At 30.5% G+C, this 16996-nt stretch overlaps 1 protein-coding gene and 2 pseudogenes across 1 annotated transcript; all 3 read left to right on the forward strand.

Annotated features, from left to right (window-relative positions):
* Positions 1-3721, forward strand: part of LOC102589656 (receptor-like protein kinase HERK 1) — a 19333-nt pseudogene extending 15612 nt beyond the window's left edge.
* An 8299-nt stretch (positions 3722-12020) lies between these two features.
* LOC102587378 (receptor-like protein kinase HERK 1) lies at positions 12021-13410 on the forward strand (annotated as a pseudogene).
* A 1262-nt stretch (positions 13411-14672) lies between these two features.
* Positions 14673-15808, forward strand: LOC102587702 (receptor-like protein kinase HERK 1). The gene has a single exon (XM_006367090.2). It carries the CDS (start codon positions 14795-14797, stop codon positions 15758-15760), a length of 966 nt encoding a protein of 321 aa, XP_006367152.1. The 5' UTR covers positions 14673-14794; the 3' UTR covers positions 15761-15808.
* Positions 15809-16996: the final 1188 nt, after the last annotated feature.

The following is a 16996-nucleotide window of genomic DNA, read 5'->3' on the forward strand; positions in this document are numbered from 1 at the left end:
ACCCTAAATCATTGAGATGATAGCAATTTTTGTCAAATGTGGCATGTATTTCTGATACTTATATAGTGATAGGTGAAGTCATGAGAATTAATCCCAAGGAAGATAAAAAAAATTCTTTTATTCTGTAGAGTAACCAATGAGGTGGAGTTATTAATTAGAGGATTAGTGATTGGCTTTGGATTTCATAAACTGAAAAAAATTATGAAAATATAGAAGAGTAAATGAGGGAGGTGTAATTAAGAAAATATAATTTTAAAGTTATTTTTAACCTTTTAATATAGCATATAAATATGGAATAAATAAGAAAATTCAAAAAATGAGAAAAAAATAATAAATGTGAATGGTGGCCATTGAGAGGTGTCACATCACCTAGATTATATTTAGCTTTATTATTATTATTATTATTATTATTATTATTATTATTATTATTATTATTATTATTATTATTATTATTATTATTATTATTATTATTATTATTATTATTATTATTATTATTATTATTATTATTATTATTATTATTATTATTATTATTATTATTATTATTATTATTATTATTATTATTATTATTATTATTATTATTATTATTATTATTATTATTATTATTATTATTATTATTATTATTATTATTATTATTATTATTATTATTATTATTATTATTATTATTATTATTATTATTATTATTATTATTATTATTATTATTATTATTATTATTATTATTATTATTATTATTATTATTATTATTATTATTATTATTATTATTATTATTATTATTATTATTATTATTATTATTATTATTATTATTATTATTATTATTATTATTATTATTATTATTATTATTATTATTATTATTATTATTATTATTATTATTATTATTATTATTATTATTATTATTATTATTATTATTATTATTATTATATATATACATAGATTTCCTGCCTAATTTTATATAAAAACAAATCAAAAATTTGATTTATCTGAGACAATGAAGCTTTTAAAAATTCAATTTACCTTCAGATTACATGGTTCAGATTATGTGCTATTTTACCTTCTTTTTTTTATATATAGATTTTAAATTGGTTGATTGCAATAAGTTCTTGACATCCGTTACAACTCTTCATTCTCTATTGCAACAATAAAGATATTCTTTATGTTTAAACTTTTCATTATCCTCTTTAATTGTAGGTTAATAATGCATTAGAGGTATTTAATAGATTATTGAAATGAATAAAAAAAATTCCAAAAATTGAGAGAAAAAAAAAGAATGGTGACCATAGAGAGGTGCCACGTAGAATTGCTTAGATTCAGCTTTATATATATATATATATATATATAGAGAGAGAGAGAGAGAGAGAGATATTTGTGGAGTCTTACAAAATTATTATTATTATTTTAATAATAAATGTGGAATTTGATTTACATCAAGCCTTCAAAATAATGGATAATTTTACTAAATAACATATTTAAAGAAAATCAAATTACATTAAATAAATTTTTAATAATAAGCTTCACAAATTCAAATTATGTCAAATAAAAATAATACAATCTTTTGTATAATAACTTCAACATTCAATTTTCAAATCCTATAAAATCCACATCAAAATAAATACAAAAAAAATTCTATAGCTTGCATTTATTTGGTGAAATAAGTTGTTGTCATCCAATCTTTTTATTTAAAGTGAAATAAGCCCAATCTCCGCATCAGGCTGAAACAATGAAAATATTATACACAATTAGATAAACATATATTGATTCATATATCTTCATACATCTTGATAAAAAAAATAAAAATCAATTCATTTCAAAAATAAATTCATATAGAGCTTTGATTTGACAACAAATTATAAGATTATGTATTTTATGTTCTCTCATATACCCTAATAATGTGAATAATAACAACTTCATGATTGTTCCTACATAAGCACAAACTAAAATTTTGTTTTTCAAAATCATATAAAGATACATTCGATTTAACACGTTGGTTCAAATATTTCTCACTTTTGATAATTTTTAAGTTAGACTTTCTTCCTTGACCTTATTTTTTTTCTTTCACTTGCCAAAAAAGATAATTATAACTTCAACAATTTACCGTATTGAAAAAGTTATATTGATATATATCACAATTTCATATGCAAAATCGTCGTTTAATTTGTAATAGTCAAATCCAATCAAGAATAAAATGATTGCATGATCCTTAGCTAAACAAAAACAAAATTGAGACTTACCATAAATCAATCAAAGATTAAGTATGGATGACTATACGATGTGGTGAGAATTTGAACAAATCCTTCAATATGTAAGAATATTGATACATTAAGTTTAACAACTTGCAAAACACAAAATACCTATAAATTAAAGAATAATATAACTTTTAAATTCTAATATGAATCATCGAACTCGCCTAATAGAGAATTACCTTTATATTATAAAAAAATATTTACCATTTATTTCACTTTGCAAAGCCTACATTAAAAGAAAAAGTAATTAGCAAATTCACACACATAAAAAATGAAACAAAAAACAAAATAAAGAAGAGTGAGAGGCAAAAGGAAAAAGGAGAGGGGAGGGGGTTACGGAAGAGAAATGCATTAAAGGGGAAAAAGATATGAGTTAATGGGAAAAAGAACTGGGGTGTGTGTGTGTGTTTTACGTGGGAATGGGTGGGATTGTGGGAAGGAGGGGTGGTTATTTCATATTTGATAGGATTTGAAAGGTTTTAGGGGGATTAATTATAGTCTTTAGGCTTTTTAAATATTTTGGTAAGAGAGGTATTAAAATTTGGTTGAGTTGGGTCCAAATAAAAGATAAAATAATTTTTTTAGTGCATAGAACAATTTTTTTTTTTTTTATTAATTTGCAATAACTAATAATTAAAATGTTTCACCTTAAAAATCAACTAGTACTATAAAAGCTTAAATAAAGTTAAAATACAAACAAAATAAATATAAATGCATATGACTATTGATTTGGCATACGAGTTTTGTTTATATATATATAAAACGAATTTAATAAATTTTGGGGGGTTGATAATCGCCACAAACAATATTAAATTGTGGGGCTTTCTAACCTCTTTAATAAAATCACCACAAAAAGTTTTATATTGTGGGGGTCAAAATAAAACGTCATAAAATAAATTGCAAGTGGAATTTCTAAAAACTCACACAAGTTAACCGTCACAAATTAAACATTTTTTTGTAGTGCAGCCAGAGGTCTGCACTACCTTCATACCAGCGCAGTTATACATCGTGATGTCAAGTCTATAAACATATTGCTTGATGATAATTTTGTGGAAAAAATTACTGATTTTGGAATATCCAAGAAAGGGACTGAGCTTGATCAAATCCATCTTAGCACAATGGTGCAAGGAAGTATAGGCTACCTTGACCCTGAATATTTTTTAAGGGGTTAGCTGACAGAAAAATCTGATGTTTATTCTTTCGGTGTTGTTTTATTCGAAGTTCTTCGTGCTAGGTCTGCCATAGTTCAATCTCTTCCAAGGGAGACAGTTAGCTTAGCTGAATGGGCAGTGGAGTTGTATAATAAGGGACTGTTGGAACAAATCATAGATCCCAATCTTGCAGCCAAAATAAGAACAGAGTCCCTCGGGAGATTTGGAGAAACAACGGTGAAATACTTAGCTTTGTCTAGTGAAGATAGGCCATCAATGGGTGATGTGTTGTGGAAACTAGAATATGCACATCGTCTCCAAGAGTTTGTCATTTAAGATAAGATGATCTTGACAGCAAGCAGCGGAGAACCCAGGATTTTCATTAAAGAATTGTCAAAATATAAAGAAGTAAATACACGAGTGGAGTGTAGGTCGAGTATATGTAATAATCATGACTCAAAAAGGTTTGAGAAGAACGTAAGATGCTCAAGTTTTATATATGCTACTTAAGGCCACTTGAGATGATTTAGAATCATCTATTACATCTCTATTTATACTAATAAAATGTAAAACCAAAGGTCTTACACAAATAACTAGATACATGTATCACAATTTATTAAATACATGTATTACAAACTCCTAAAAGACTTCTTGAAAAACTAAAATACAATATTGGAAGACTAAACATCAAGGTGTGAATGCATTAATTCCAACACTCCCCCAATGCATTTGCTTGACAACTCCAATGCCTTCTCGAAGATACCAAAACTTATTGAAAAACTAAAAAACAATATTGGAAGACTAAACATCAAGGTGTGAATGCATTAATTCCAACACTCCCCCAATGCATTTGCTTGACAATTCCAATGCCTTCTCGAAGATACCAAAACTTTTCTCTTGGAAGTGCTTTGTTGAAGATGTCAGCAAGTTGTTCTCCTGTCTGACAATAATTGCAACTGAATTTCGCCTTTCTCTTGTGCTTTTGAATATCTCCTTTTTTTATTGAGTTTGGTTTTGTAAATCCATTTTAGACTTACAACTTCTCTTTCTTTAGGTATAGTCACACACTCCGAAATATTATTTTTTCAATCATCCGAATTTCTTCTGCCAAGGCTTTCTTCCAAACATCATGCTTATTACCTCCTCATAATTTTCTTTCTCAAGACCGGCAAAGTTGCATCTTTGATAAATGTCACTCAACATTTTTGTTCCTCAAGGAGGTAGTTCTTCATCATCTGAATCTGGGATTTCTCCCCCTTCAGGGACATCTTCCTCTTCCTCATCCTCTTCTTGATTTGACACATCTAAAGATATGATAGAAGTATTCTCTATCTTTTTATCCTTCCAATTCCATGATGTTTTTTCATAAAAAACGACATCTCTACTAACAACAAGTTTGTTAGTTTTGACATCAAGAAGCCTATAGCCTTTTTGTCACATCACTATAACCAAGAAATATACATTTTTAAAACTTTTTTTCATCCATTTTTGTTATTTTCTCAACAGGTATACGAGCATAACAAATACACCCGAAAATTTTAAAATAACTTACAGAAGGTTTCATTCCACTCCAAGCTTCAACTGGTGTATTGTCCTTCAATGCCTTTGTCGGGCACCTGTTGAGGATGTACACCGTTGTATGTACTACTTCTGTCCAAAAATATTTTGGCAGCCCTTTCTCATTCATCATAGTTCTGGTCATTTCAACAATTGTTCTATTTCTTCTTTTAGATACACCATAATAGTACACAAGATATTCAAGAACCAGGTTCTTGAATAATACATAAGATGCTTACGTTAGTAAACAGTAACACCAATATTTCGTGGAAACCTTCCTAACTCAATGAAGGGAAAAATCACACCGAAGTTTTATTTTAATTCAAGATTTACAACTTAGTTAATCAATGAATCTTACTCTAAACTTCTACCCTTTTCGATTAACTATAATTGAAAACTCTCAACTTACCAAGAAGTCAAACTCGCTTCTTGTTTACAAAAACTCTCAACTCTTCTTAACTCTAACCACCCAAGAAGTCAAACCCACTTCTTGTTTACAATTCTCACAAACTCTCTCTTAACTCTACCCCCCAAGAAGTCAAACCCACTTCTTGTTACAATTCTCTCGAGACTCTACCCCCAAGAAGTCAAACCTACTTCTTGTTACAAAATCTAGGAATTATTACAACTCAATAATAAACCTAGAACAAATCAACAAAGATTAATAACCCTAGACTTTAATTGATCTGACTTCAACATTCAATAGTTCAAAGTGGAACACAACTCGTGAACCTGGTCCTCGTGTTCCTGTGACGAAGCCTTGCGTTTTTGCTCCAATAACTATTGCTCTCAAGATGATGAAATTCATGAATATGCAATAGATATCGTTCTGGATTTGCTGGAAAATTCTCTCAATTTATGTTTATGCAAAGACGACTTTTTTTCTTCTTTGGCTTGAACCTTTTATAGAGTTTGATTCGCCTTCATCAACTTCCACAAGGAGAGGAATAACAAATCTGTTTCCTTCTGAACTTGTCTATATTTACTTCTTTCCTTATTTGACTTGAATTGCTACTTCTTTATTTCTTTCCTTATTTGACTTCCTTCTTTTCCTTCTTTTTTTCTTTCCTTATTTGTTTCTTTCCTTCTTTATTTCTTTCCTTCTTTGGTCCTACGTTTCAGCTCTTTCTTTATTTCTTTTTCCGCTCATTTATTTCTGCACTTTTTCTTCTTTGCCACAATCTCTCCTATTTGTACAGATTGTCTGCAGTCACGTCTGAGAACCTGGTTCTTCTAATAGAGTACACATAAGACAACAAGTAGTGAACCATGTTCACTTTATCAATCATCCTAACTACTTTATATGTTCTCCTACTTCCCAACATATTAGGTGTGTCACATGTTGTAAATGGTTTCTATTAAGTTCTTCATACATAGAAAATCATTCCATTAATGTCATGGTAGCGAAAACACTTTTCAGAACATGGAACAATTTTGAGCCTCTGGTAAGTTTGCATATGGTAATACATTTTCTTATTGTAAAGAGGCAAAATGAAGTTTGCATACCTCTTTTGAGATTGCTCAGAGAACCCTCAAATTTTTCTGGATGTTTGATGTGTTTGAGATACAAGGTGATACTACAGAATTAGTGGCTGTGAAATAAAGTAAAATGTAACATTAAAGTTTGTTATTTGGTCTCTCTTTTTCATTATTATTTGGTAATAGGGATGGATGACAGGGTCAGGTCTGGTAATATGGTCGATTTATTTTGACACTTCTCTTTCTTGCAGTGTTAATGATGTAATTAGGGGTGTGTATATGTTCAGTTTGGTTTTATGCATTATTGATTCAGTTTATAGGTTTTCAGTTTTTAAATATGCTAAATTAATAATCAAATCAATAAGATATTTTCTTTAACGGTTCGGGTTTTAGATTAACCAATAAAAAAAGGCTTATAAAACAAATAACTGAATTCTCCAATAATTTGACGCAATAAGACAATAATGTAACTATATGGAACACTCAAAAAGTAGAAATGGTAATAACTAACATGAAAAGAAGTAAAGAACTATGCAAGTGCAACACAAAGAAAAATTAATAGGATTCTTACTTTAGGTTTTGATGATTTGTTTAATGTAAAGTTATGAACTCAAAGTGACTACGAAGTGTGAATTGAAGGCTAAAGGAAAAAAGACAGTAACCAACTGAGGTTGATATCTAATCTTTATATAGGTGTACATAGTAAATTACTACGGTCTAATGTTTTATCGGTTTACCCAATATTAAAAAACCAAAATCAAATCGATAATCCCATATTTTTTATATAACCTTTAAAAAAAAATAACAATAAACTAATAGCATTTTTTTTCGATTCGATTTTTACACATTCCTAACCCTACATGTAGCAACCATATCCCATTCTCATGAAATGTTTCTAATAACAAGTTATAGGTCTGGGACAGTAGAGCTGAATCCTATTTAGTCAATTTATTGGTGTTTAGGTGATCGCATTTTGTTATTGTTGTGGCTGCAATTTCTTGCATATATGTTATGCATTGCTTTGCTATTAGTTTTCATATTTCTCCCCCACAATCATTTTTTCATTTAGTTACTGCTTTGAGAGTCAAGAGTCTTTTGAAAACATTCTCTCTACCTTGAAGAGATAATGGTAAGGTCTGCATAGATTCTACCCTCTTCAGAACCATTTTGTGGGATTTCACTGAGTATGTTATTGTTGTTGTTGACATTTTAGTAATATGAGAAATTGTAAGGAAGATAATGAGACCATAGTTAGAAAAGAAAGAACTGAGGAAGATGCGACAGAATGAAAAATGTGATTAATACACAAATATGTCATTTAATTTGGTTTTAACTTACATAATGTCCTTCAATTTTGGTGTGCACAAGTAGACACTTAGACCTCATTAATTTGTTTACATTAAGATTAAGATGTTTGAATTTAAATACACATCTTAATAAAGATGTGTATTAAAATTAAGATATCAGAATCTAAATACACATTTGAATATTATAGGTCTAAACACTGAATGATTAAGATTGTTTGTTTTCAATATATATATCTGAATGTGCATAATTTATCTTTTAAAAAAATTAGGAAATAAACACTATTTCAATAAAAATTATAATCCAAAACCAAGATAACTTCTCTAAAAAATTGTTTCAAGAATAATATTATAACCCCCACCCCAGAAAAACGATTTGTTTGTCTTCTCAAACAACTTTTTCACATAAACCATGATAACTTCTTCCAAAAGAAGTTTTGACACTAAATCAACGCTTTTGTGAAAGTTTCAAAAATAAGTAGACGAGGGATTTTTTTTATCTTTCTTTCTTTTGTTTTGGTGATTTTACTCAATATTTGTAACAAAGAGAGTTCTTCATAAATATCAATTCATCCAAAAATATTGTGTATATTAAAAATACTAGATAAATACTTAGTAAAAGATTATGAAAACTTACTTATTCAAAAGATAAAAAATGGTAGTTGAATGAAAAAGAAGAACAAGAAACTTGAAACTTTGCCAAGAAGAGAAGCGGGGAAGAAGAGAATATTTTTCTTCTAAAATAACACTTAAGAGTCTGAATGGTATTAAAACTCTATTATAGATCTGATTCATTCAGACTCATTAAGACAAGACCCGTTAAGAGGCCTTACCAAAAAAACAAAATAAATGTACTTAATGGATTGAATCCGAATGATTAAGATTCAGACCTTAAAAAGAAATGCACTTAATATGTTAAATCTGAATTATTAAGATTCAGACCTTCGTTAACTGCAAACAAATGAGGCCTTAAATTAGTATAAAGTTGAATAACACCTTACATCTCTCGTAGCAATTTGCATCATACCTGGTGTCCTACATGTATTATGCCCCGTAGAACTCATATGTCTACTTGTTCAACTTTAGTTTAAGTATCTACTAGTGTACACCCAAATTGGAGGACATAAATATTAAATTAGGCCAAGTTAAAGGGCACATTTGTGTATTATATCCAAAAAAAGTGTACTTCAACTAATGAAAAGAGTAAAAATTTGGACCATATATGATAAATTTTACAAGAAAGTTAGTGAAAAATAAATTTGATCATCAAAATAATAAATTCAAATTAGCCGAAGAAAAAAAAAGAGCAAAAAAAATGTGAGAAGGATCAAATATCATTCTACATGGAATTTTTTTAATTTAAAAAAAAAATAAAATTTAAGATGTCTTAAATATGTCATGTGGAAATCTAAAATTAAAGTATTATAAAATAGGAAAAGCATTTTTTTAAACGGACTAAAAAGGAAAATAGATCATTATTTTTTAAACGGAGGAAGTATATATATATATATATATATATATATAGTGACGGAGCTAGAATTTACATTGAGGGGTGTCAAAATGCAAAGTAGTAAGTACACATAAAAATCAACAAAACAATTTTTACTAATGAAAGAAAAAAATAATTACATTATCACAATCGTTTGGCGACACCCGACAAAGAGGCACAACGAAGGCAACGACTCAGTAGCGAACCAAAACGATTTTTTTGGGCTCTTCCTCCTCAAACCTTTTAATTTTGAAATTAGGGATTTGTTTAATCCCTAAATACATTTTTTCTTTTTAAAAATAAAATATTAAAGTCAACTTTATTTAAGTCAATCGCTTAAAAATTAATTTAAAGACAAAAGATGCTTCTTGAAGTCTTAATGTTAATTAAAAAAAACGCTAATTTTTTTTTTAAAAACCCAGGCCAAAGATTAAGGAGAAATTTTGCAGCCCCTCAACCACTGAGCTAACTCTTCATCTTGTGTTAAAGAGTGACTACTACAATATATATAGGAATAAAATTAAAATTTAACCTACCTATACAACGTAATTTTTCGACGAAGGGGTGTCGCTCGACACCCCTTCGGGAAAGGGTAGCTCCGCCCATATATATATATATATTCTTCTTCTTCTTTTTCACAATTAAATATTTGTTAACTTTGCTCCTATTGAGTGGCTCACTGATACCATTGCTTATGTTACAAATCCTGGTATGCATTTTTACAGTCATTAATTTATGCTTATGTTATTAAGGATAAATGATAAAGATGTAATAATTTTCATTTTCCTTTAAGCTATTAATGTTTGTTACTATGTAATCTTATATGTAAGATAACATAGTGTTTTAGTTTTAATGACCGATAGGTTTTAAGTATTATTTTATAAATTTCATGATACTATTAAATTCCAGCGCGAAGCACAAGTAATTTTACTAGTATATATATAAAAGAAAACTCTAGGCCCGCCTACGTGGCGTCACCACAAATCAGGATTCCCTTTTAATTTATTTATTTCCAAAACTAGCCTTTCCTTTTATGAAAAATTGTGACTTTTATTAAAAGTTGTGACTTCAATGAAGAGTTGCGACTTTTATGAAAAGTTGCGACTTTTATGAAAGGTTGTGACCTTTTCGAAGGGTTGAAACTTTTCCAAATAGTTGTGACATTTCCGATAAGGCACAACAAAATATTTGTTCACACTACCCTTTGTTGTCTATAAATAGAGGGATTTCCTCTCATTTTAAAGCAACAAAAATTCTGAACTTCTTAATTCTTCTTCTTCTGCACAATTAAATATTCGTGTACTTTGCTCCTGTTGAGTTGCTCACTGACACCATTGCTTATGTTACAGATCCTGGTATTTTTTTTACAGTCATAAATTTATGGTTATATTATTAAGGATAAATGATAATATGATATAATTTTCATTTTCCTTTACATTTTTAATGTTCGTTACTATGTAATCTGTTATGTAAAATAATATAGTGTTTTAGTTTAATGACTGATAGGTTTTAAGTATTATTTTATAAATTTAGTGATATTAAATTTCCACGTGAAGCGTGGGTAATTTTACTAGTAATATTTAAATAGTAAATAATTTATATCAATACACATAATTTGAGAAAATGTCATAAATAGTCTCTTAACTATAGGAGTAGGTCTAAATGGTCTCTTAACTATACACTTATCGGATTTAGTCCTTTAACTATTCAAAAACTTATCAAGTTTGGTATCTTAACCATACACTTGCTGATTTAGTCCCTTAACTATACATTTGTCGATTTTAGTCCTTTAAATATTCAAAAAAATATCAAGTTTGTTCTTTGTCCATTTTTTTTTATATAAATAGCTTAGGTTTATATAAACGGAACTCTTCATGAAATTAAATCTTTAACCCATTTTTAATTAAGTTTCTATCCCCGTTACTTTTTCTTCTAATTACTTTCATGAAAAGAACTATAACTTCAACGATTCAAAATAAAATTAATGAGAAAAGAAGATATAAGTCCTAATTTTATAATTCAATGGAGGATAAAATGAAGCATATGATTGTTGCTAATGACTTGAATATGCTATTTTCCCTTCTTTGGCGGTTAACAGTTCGTGTAAATTTCTTTATTTTATTTTTCATACAACAGAAAAATAAGAGATATGATCTTATTACTCAAATTTCTCCACGTAAAATAAAATGAACAGATTAATAAAATCGATCTATGTTTTTTTAAAAAAACTAAAAAATGTTGCAAATCTTCAATTTTATAAATTTTAACGTTTGAAAAATTAAACAAATGCCCTTCCATAAAGTCGTTGGCATACAAATTTTGAATTTAATGAGTAATAATTTTTTTCTTTTAATAATAAAATTTAGCTTAGCTTATTCAAGTCATTAGTAGCAATAACATGCCAAATTTTATCCACTGTTGAGTAAAATTATGACTTATATTTTCTTTCCTCGTGAATTTTATTTTGAATTGTTGAGGTTAAGGTTCTTTGCATAAGGGTAATTTGAAAAAAAAAGTAGTGAGGAAAAAGAAACAACTTAAAAAATGCCTAAAAAATTTAATTTTGGTGAAGGTGAAATGTTTTGTCCCATGTGAAGTATGATGTGATAATTTTTCAAAATAAAAGAGAAAGTGTATTACATATACCATGATGAGAGGATAATAAAAGAAAGACGTGTCTTTTCAAATTAATAAATGATAATTTAGATATAAAATTCACACTCTTAAATTTTTTTAAAAAAAATAGGTTTGTTTGTAACTATCCAAAGCCCCGCTTGAACAGTAATGACTTTTCAGCCTCTGGTCTTCTTATCCTCCAAATCTCCATTTTTTGTGGTAAAATCAGCTTCCTTAAGCTTCTGTTCTGTTATCATATATTTGTGATTTTCATCTACATGTTTCCTCAATTCTATATACTTGCAATTGTTCTAGGTTACTCAATTTTAGTTCATTTTTTTCAACTTTGCCATAGTAAAGCCTGTACTTGTGAGTTTCCGATTTTGCTCAACTAAACAGGAACAGGCTAGATTTCTTTATCTATTAATGGGAAGCAAGTATTCCAAGCAAACAACTCACATAGCAGATGCTTCTAACTCGAGTTATCGCGTTCCTTTTGAAAGTTTTCGAGTTCCTTTTCTAGATTTGGAGGAAGCAACGAACAACTTCGATGACAAGTTTTTCATTGCAAAGGGTGGATTTGGGAGTGTTTACAGGGGTGTTTTACGTGATGGAACAAAGGTGGCCTTGAAAAGGTGTTATCATACTTCTCATAAAGAGTTCCAAACATAAATTGAGATGATTCTAATTTATGAGTACATGGAGAATGGGAGCCTCACTAGACATTTGTATGGCTCAGATCTACCCACTATGAGCTGGGAGTAGAGGTTGGAGATATGCATCGCGGCCGCCAGAGGTCTGCATTACCTTCATAGCAACGCAGTTATACATCGTGATGTCAAATCTTCAAACATATTGCTTGATGAGAATTTTGTGGCAAAAATTACTGATTTCGGAATATCCAAGACAATTCTTGAGCTTGATCAAACCCATCTTAGCACAATGGTGAAAGGAAGTATAGGCTACATTGCCCCTGAATATGTTAAATTAGGTCTTAGCCCTAACTCACACCCCAAAAGCTAGCTCAAAGGGGGAGAATTGCCCAAGCCTTATAAGGAGTCCACCCATCTCATTAACCACCGATGTGGGACTTTTGTCATTCTTTAACAGAATATACTATGTGGGGAGAGCTTACAGAAAAATCTGATGTTTATTCTTATGGTGTTGTTTTATTCGAAGTTCTTTGTGCTAGGCCTGCCCGAGTACAATTGGAGATGGTTAGCTTAGCTAATTGGGCAATGGAAAGTCAGAAGAATGGACAATTGGAACGAATCATAGATCCCAATCTTGTTGGCAAAATAAGACCAGATTCCCTCAGTAAGTTTGGAGAAACAGCGGTGAGATGCTTAGCTGAAACTGGTGTAGATAGGCCATCAATGGGTGAGGTGCTGTGGAAACTGGAGTATGCACTTCATCTCCAAGAGGCTGTAATTCAAGATGATCCTGACTGCAAGCAAAGGCGGAGCCAAGACTTCCGTTAAAAGGATATCAAAATATAAAGAAGTAAATACACAAAAAAGCCTGTAATGTGCATGTTGTTTTAGTTGTTTATATATTTATTAAAGCAAAGTTAACCTATATATACAATTAATTTTCCAGCAAAAGGTTGTCGTTTGACACTCCTCGGGCAAGGGTAGTTCCTCCCCTAACTATAAGTCAATGTCCGGCAGTTACACATGTTGTATATGGTTTCTATTAAATTCTTCATACATAGAAATTCGCTCCATTAATGTCATGCCAGCGAAAACGCTTTTGAAAACATGGAACAATTTTGAGCCTCTGGGAAGTTTGCATATGATATGGTAATACATTGCCTTATTATAAATCGACAAAATGATAAATTTACTTAGTTTCTAAAGGGATGTGAAACCTAAAATGGTGACAACTAAATAGGAACAAATGGAGTATAATTAATGATTCAATAAAAAAAAATAGTCAAAACACATTTTGATTTTGCATCATGAAAATGAATATTTAATATTCCCTCTATTCCATATTAACTGAATTTGTAAGTCAATGCATACTTATTAAAAACATTCAAGGGCATAATTTAAATCATACTTTCTACTGTTATTCTTTCTGAAATCGTAAATATAACTTTGCAAACAATGCAATTTATCTTCAAGAAAATATCAAACTTCATTAAAGAAAAGGATAAATATGGAAAAAAATTCAAACATCCATCTTGAACTTTGAACAATTCAATTATTTTAAACAATAAAAAAATCCCAAAAGTTAAGTTAATATGGAATAGTGAGAGTACACAGCAAGCAATCATTCTCTTGCACACAGAGTCTTTTCTTTATTGCATTACTAAATGCACAATCAGAACTGCAATTGACAATTGATTCGTAAAAATTAGGAGAAAAAAAATTAAAACGCCAAAAAATAAATATGATTTTTGGCGAGACGTGTCGCATCATTTTGTCTGTATTTAGCTTTATTATTGTATATAGATTTCACTCAATGATGCAGCAGAAATCCAAAAATCTATACGAACTTAAAATATTACTATTCTAGTGTCCTGTAATGCATCATCACAACATAAAATATTAAGTATTAGTTATAGAGAAAAAGACAGTTTCATATAATAAAGGAGAAACATAGACGAAAGGAAAAAATAGTTTCATATAATCAACAAGTATATGTCCTAATCAGGAACTGAAAAAAGTTTGAGATAACTGCCCAAATACACGAGTGAAGAGGTATTTGTCTTTTTGGTGCATAGTAGTAAGACTTTTCAGTCTCTCATCTTCTCCAAATCTCTACTGTTCTGTTAAAATCAGAGCTTCTTCAAGCTTCTGTTATATATATATATATATATATTTGTGATTTTCATCAATTATATATACTTGCAATTGTTCTACATTCCTCAATAGGGTTGACTTTGTTCTTTTCTTATCTATGTTTTCAACTTTGAAGGCAAACAGTCAGGAGAAGTTCAATTAATGGTTGCACTCCACCATGGGAACTAAGTATTCCAAAGCAACAAATTCCATAAATGATACTTTAAATTTGAGTAATCGTATTCCTTTTGAAAGTTTTCGAGTTCCTTTAGTAGATTTGGAGGAAGCAAGTAATAACTTTGATGACAAGTTTCTAATTGGAGTGGGTATATTTGGGAAGGTTTACAGGGGTGTTTCGCGTGATGGTACAAAGGTGGTCCTGAAAAGGCGTAATCGTGAGTCGCCACAAGGGATTGAAGAGTTCCAAGCAGAAATTGAGATTCTCTCATTCTGCAGCCATCCGCATCTGATTTCATTGATAGGATATTGTGATGAAAGAAATGAGATGATTCTAATTTATGACTACATGGAGAATGGGAACCTCAGTAGACATTTGTATGGGTCAGATCTACCTAGTATGAGCTGGGAGCAGAGGCTGGAGATATGCATCGGGGCAGCCAGAGGTCTTCACTACCTTCATAACAGCGCAGTTATACATCGTGATGTCAAGTCTACAAACATATTGCTTGATGAGAATTTTGTCGCAAAAATTACTGATTTTGGAATATCCAAGACAATGCCTGAGCTTGATCAAACCCATCTTAGCACAACGGTGAAAGGAAGTATAGGCAACATTGACCCTGAATATTTTATAAGGAGACAACTGACAGAAAAATCTGATGTTTATTCTTTCGGTGTTGTTTTATTCGAAGTTCTTTGTGCTAGGCCTGCCATAGGTCGTTCACATATGATTAGTTTAGCTGAATGGGCAGTAGAGTCGCAGAAGATGGGACAGTTGGAACAAATTGTAGATCCCAATCTTGCGGCCAGAATAAAACCAGAGTCCCTCAGGATGTTTGGAGAAACAGCGGTGAAATGCTTAGCTTCGTCTAGTGAAAATAGGCCATCAATGGGTAATGTGCTGTGGAAACTGGAGTATGCACTTCGTCTCCAAGAGTCTTTCATTCAAGATGATCCTGAATGATTCTTTGTTCATGGATCATGTAAAGATTTTTAATTTTTTTTGTTTTTGTAACATCTTCAGAGTTTTATTTAGAGAGTTAGTGTGTCACATGCTGTATAGGTTTCTATTAAGTTCTTATCGTAAAATGAAGTTTGCTTACCTCTTCTGAGATTGCTCAAAGACCCTCAGATTTCTCTGGATGTTTGATGTGTTGTGAAATAAAGTAGTATAATGTAACATTAAAGCTTGTTGTTTGGTCTCTCTTTTTCATTAATATTTGGCAATAGGGATGGCAGGGTCAGGTCTGGTAATATGGTCGATTTGTTTTGGCACTTGAACATTCAAAACTGAATGACAAGCAGCAGTTGGATTTCAGTGACCTTCCGCCTTCAGGTGCATCCATTCAGTAAAGATTTGGCGTAATATTCATGTCAAAAGCCTAGACAACAGCCAGTATTAGATGACTACATTCATGGCGGAGCAGATACTTTCAAGATTCTTCATGAACCAAAAATGGAAAAGCTTACTGAAACGAGTAATGGATAAACCGAAACCAAAAATTACAGAAGAAAATTATACAGAAATGATTCAGGATTTGTAAAGATGAACACAACCATTCTTTGAAATATCACTCCCTATATTTACAAACACTTCACCATTACAATTTACAACTAACAAACATGTGCTTCCAGAGTAAAGCCAAAAAAAAGGGAACTTAAGGCAAGATGATACTTGAGATGCATAGCTTCCGCTCTTGCAGATTGATTCATGTGATGTCTCAGTTTGAGGCCACTGAAACATCATCTGGGGTAGAAAGAACCGTGAGAAATGCTCGCAAGTGGTTATTGAAGCCGAATCGCCTTCTCTATGGGGATAAGATGGAGTATCTGTTAGGACCGAAATAAGCAGGTGTAGCGCGGAAGCTAGCAAAGAAAACCTCGAAAGACCACGAGTAAGAAGACAAACGAGAAATATACAAAGACACAAAGATTTAACGTGGTTCGGTCAATCGACCTACGTCCACAAAGGAGATGAGCAATCCACTATAAATATGAGAGTACAAAATATAGAGAGAAATAACCTCAACCAATTCACTCGGAATACATGGGAGGTTCACACAAGTGATAACGTATCAAGCTTGTGACCCACAAATTCTCTCCCTAACCAAAACTCTCAAAGCCCTTAAGACTACATTGTGAATGCTGATTAAGTTAGAAGGAACAAACCTCTATTTATAGAGTCCTAAACTTTTTCCTA

The sequence above is a fragment of the Solanum tuberosum genome, unplaced genomic scaffold, assembly GCF_000226075.1.
Source record: "Solanum tuberosum cultivar DM 1-3 516 R44 unplaced genomic scaffold, SolTub_3.0 scf00707, whole genome shotgun sequence".
Classification (NCBI taxonomy): Eukaryota; Viridiplantae; Streptophyta; class Magnoliopsida; order Solanales; family Solanaceae; genus Solanum; species Solanum tuberosum.

What these genes read in the sequence shown, in the direction of transcription:
- LOC102587702 (XM_006367090.2), top strand. Translation starts at nt 14,795, where the DNA reads ATGGGAACTAAGTATTCCAAAGCAACAAATTCCATAAATGATACTTTA.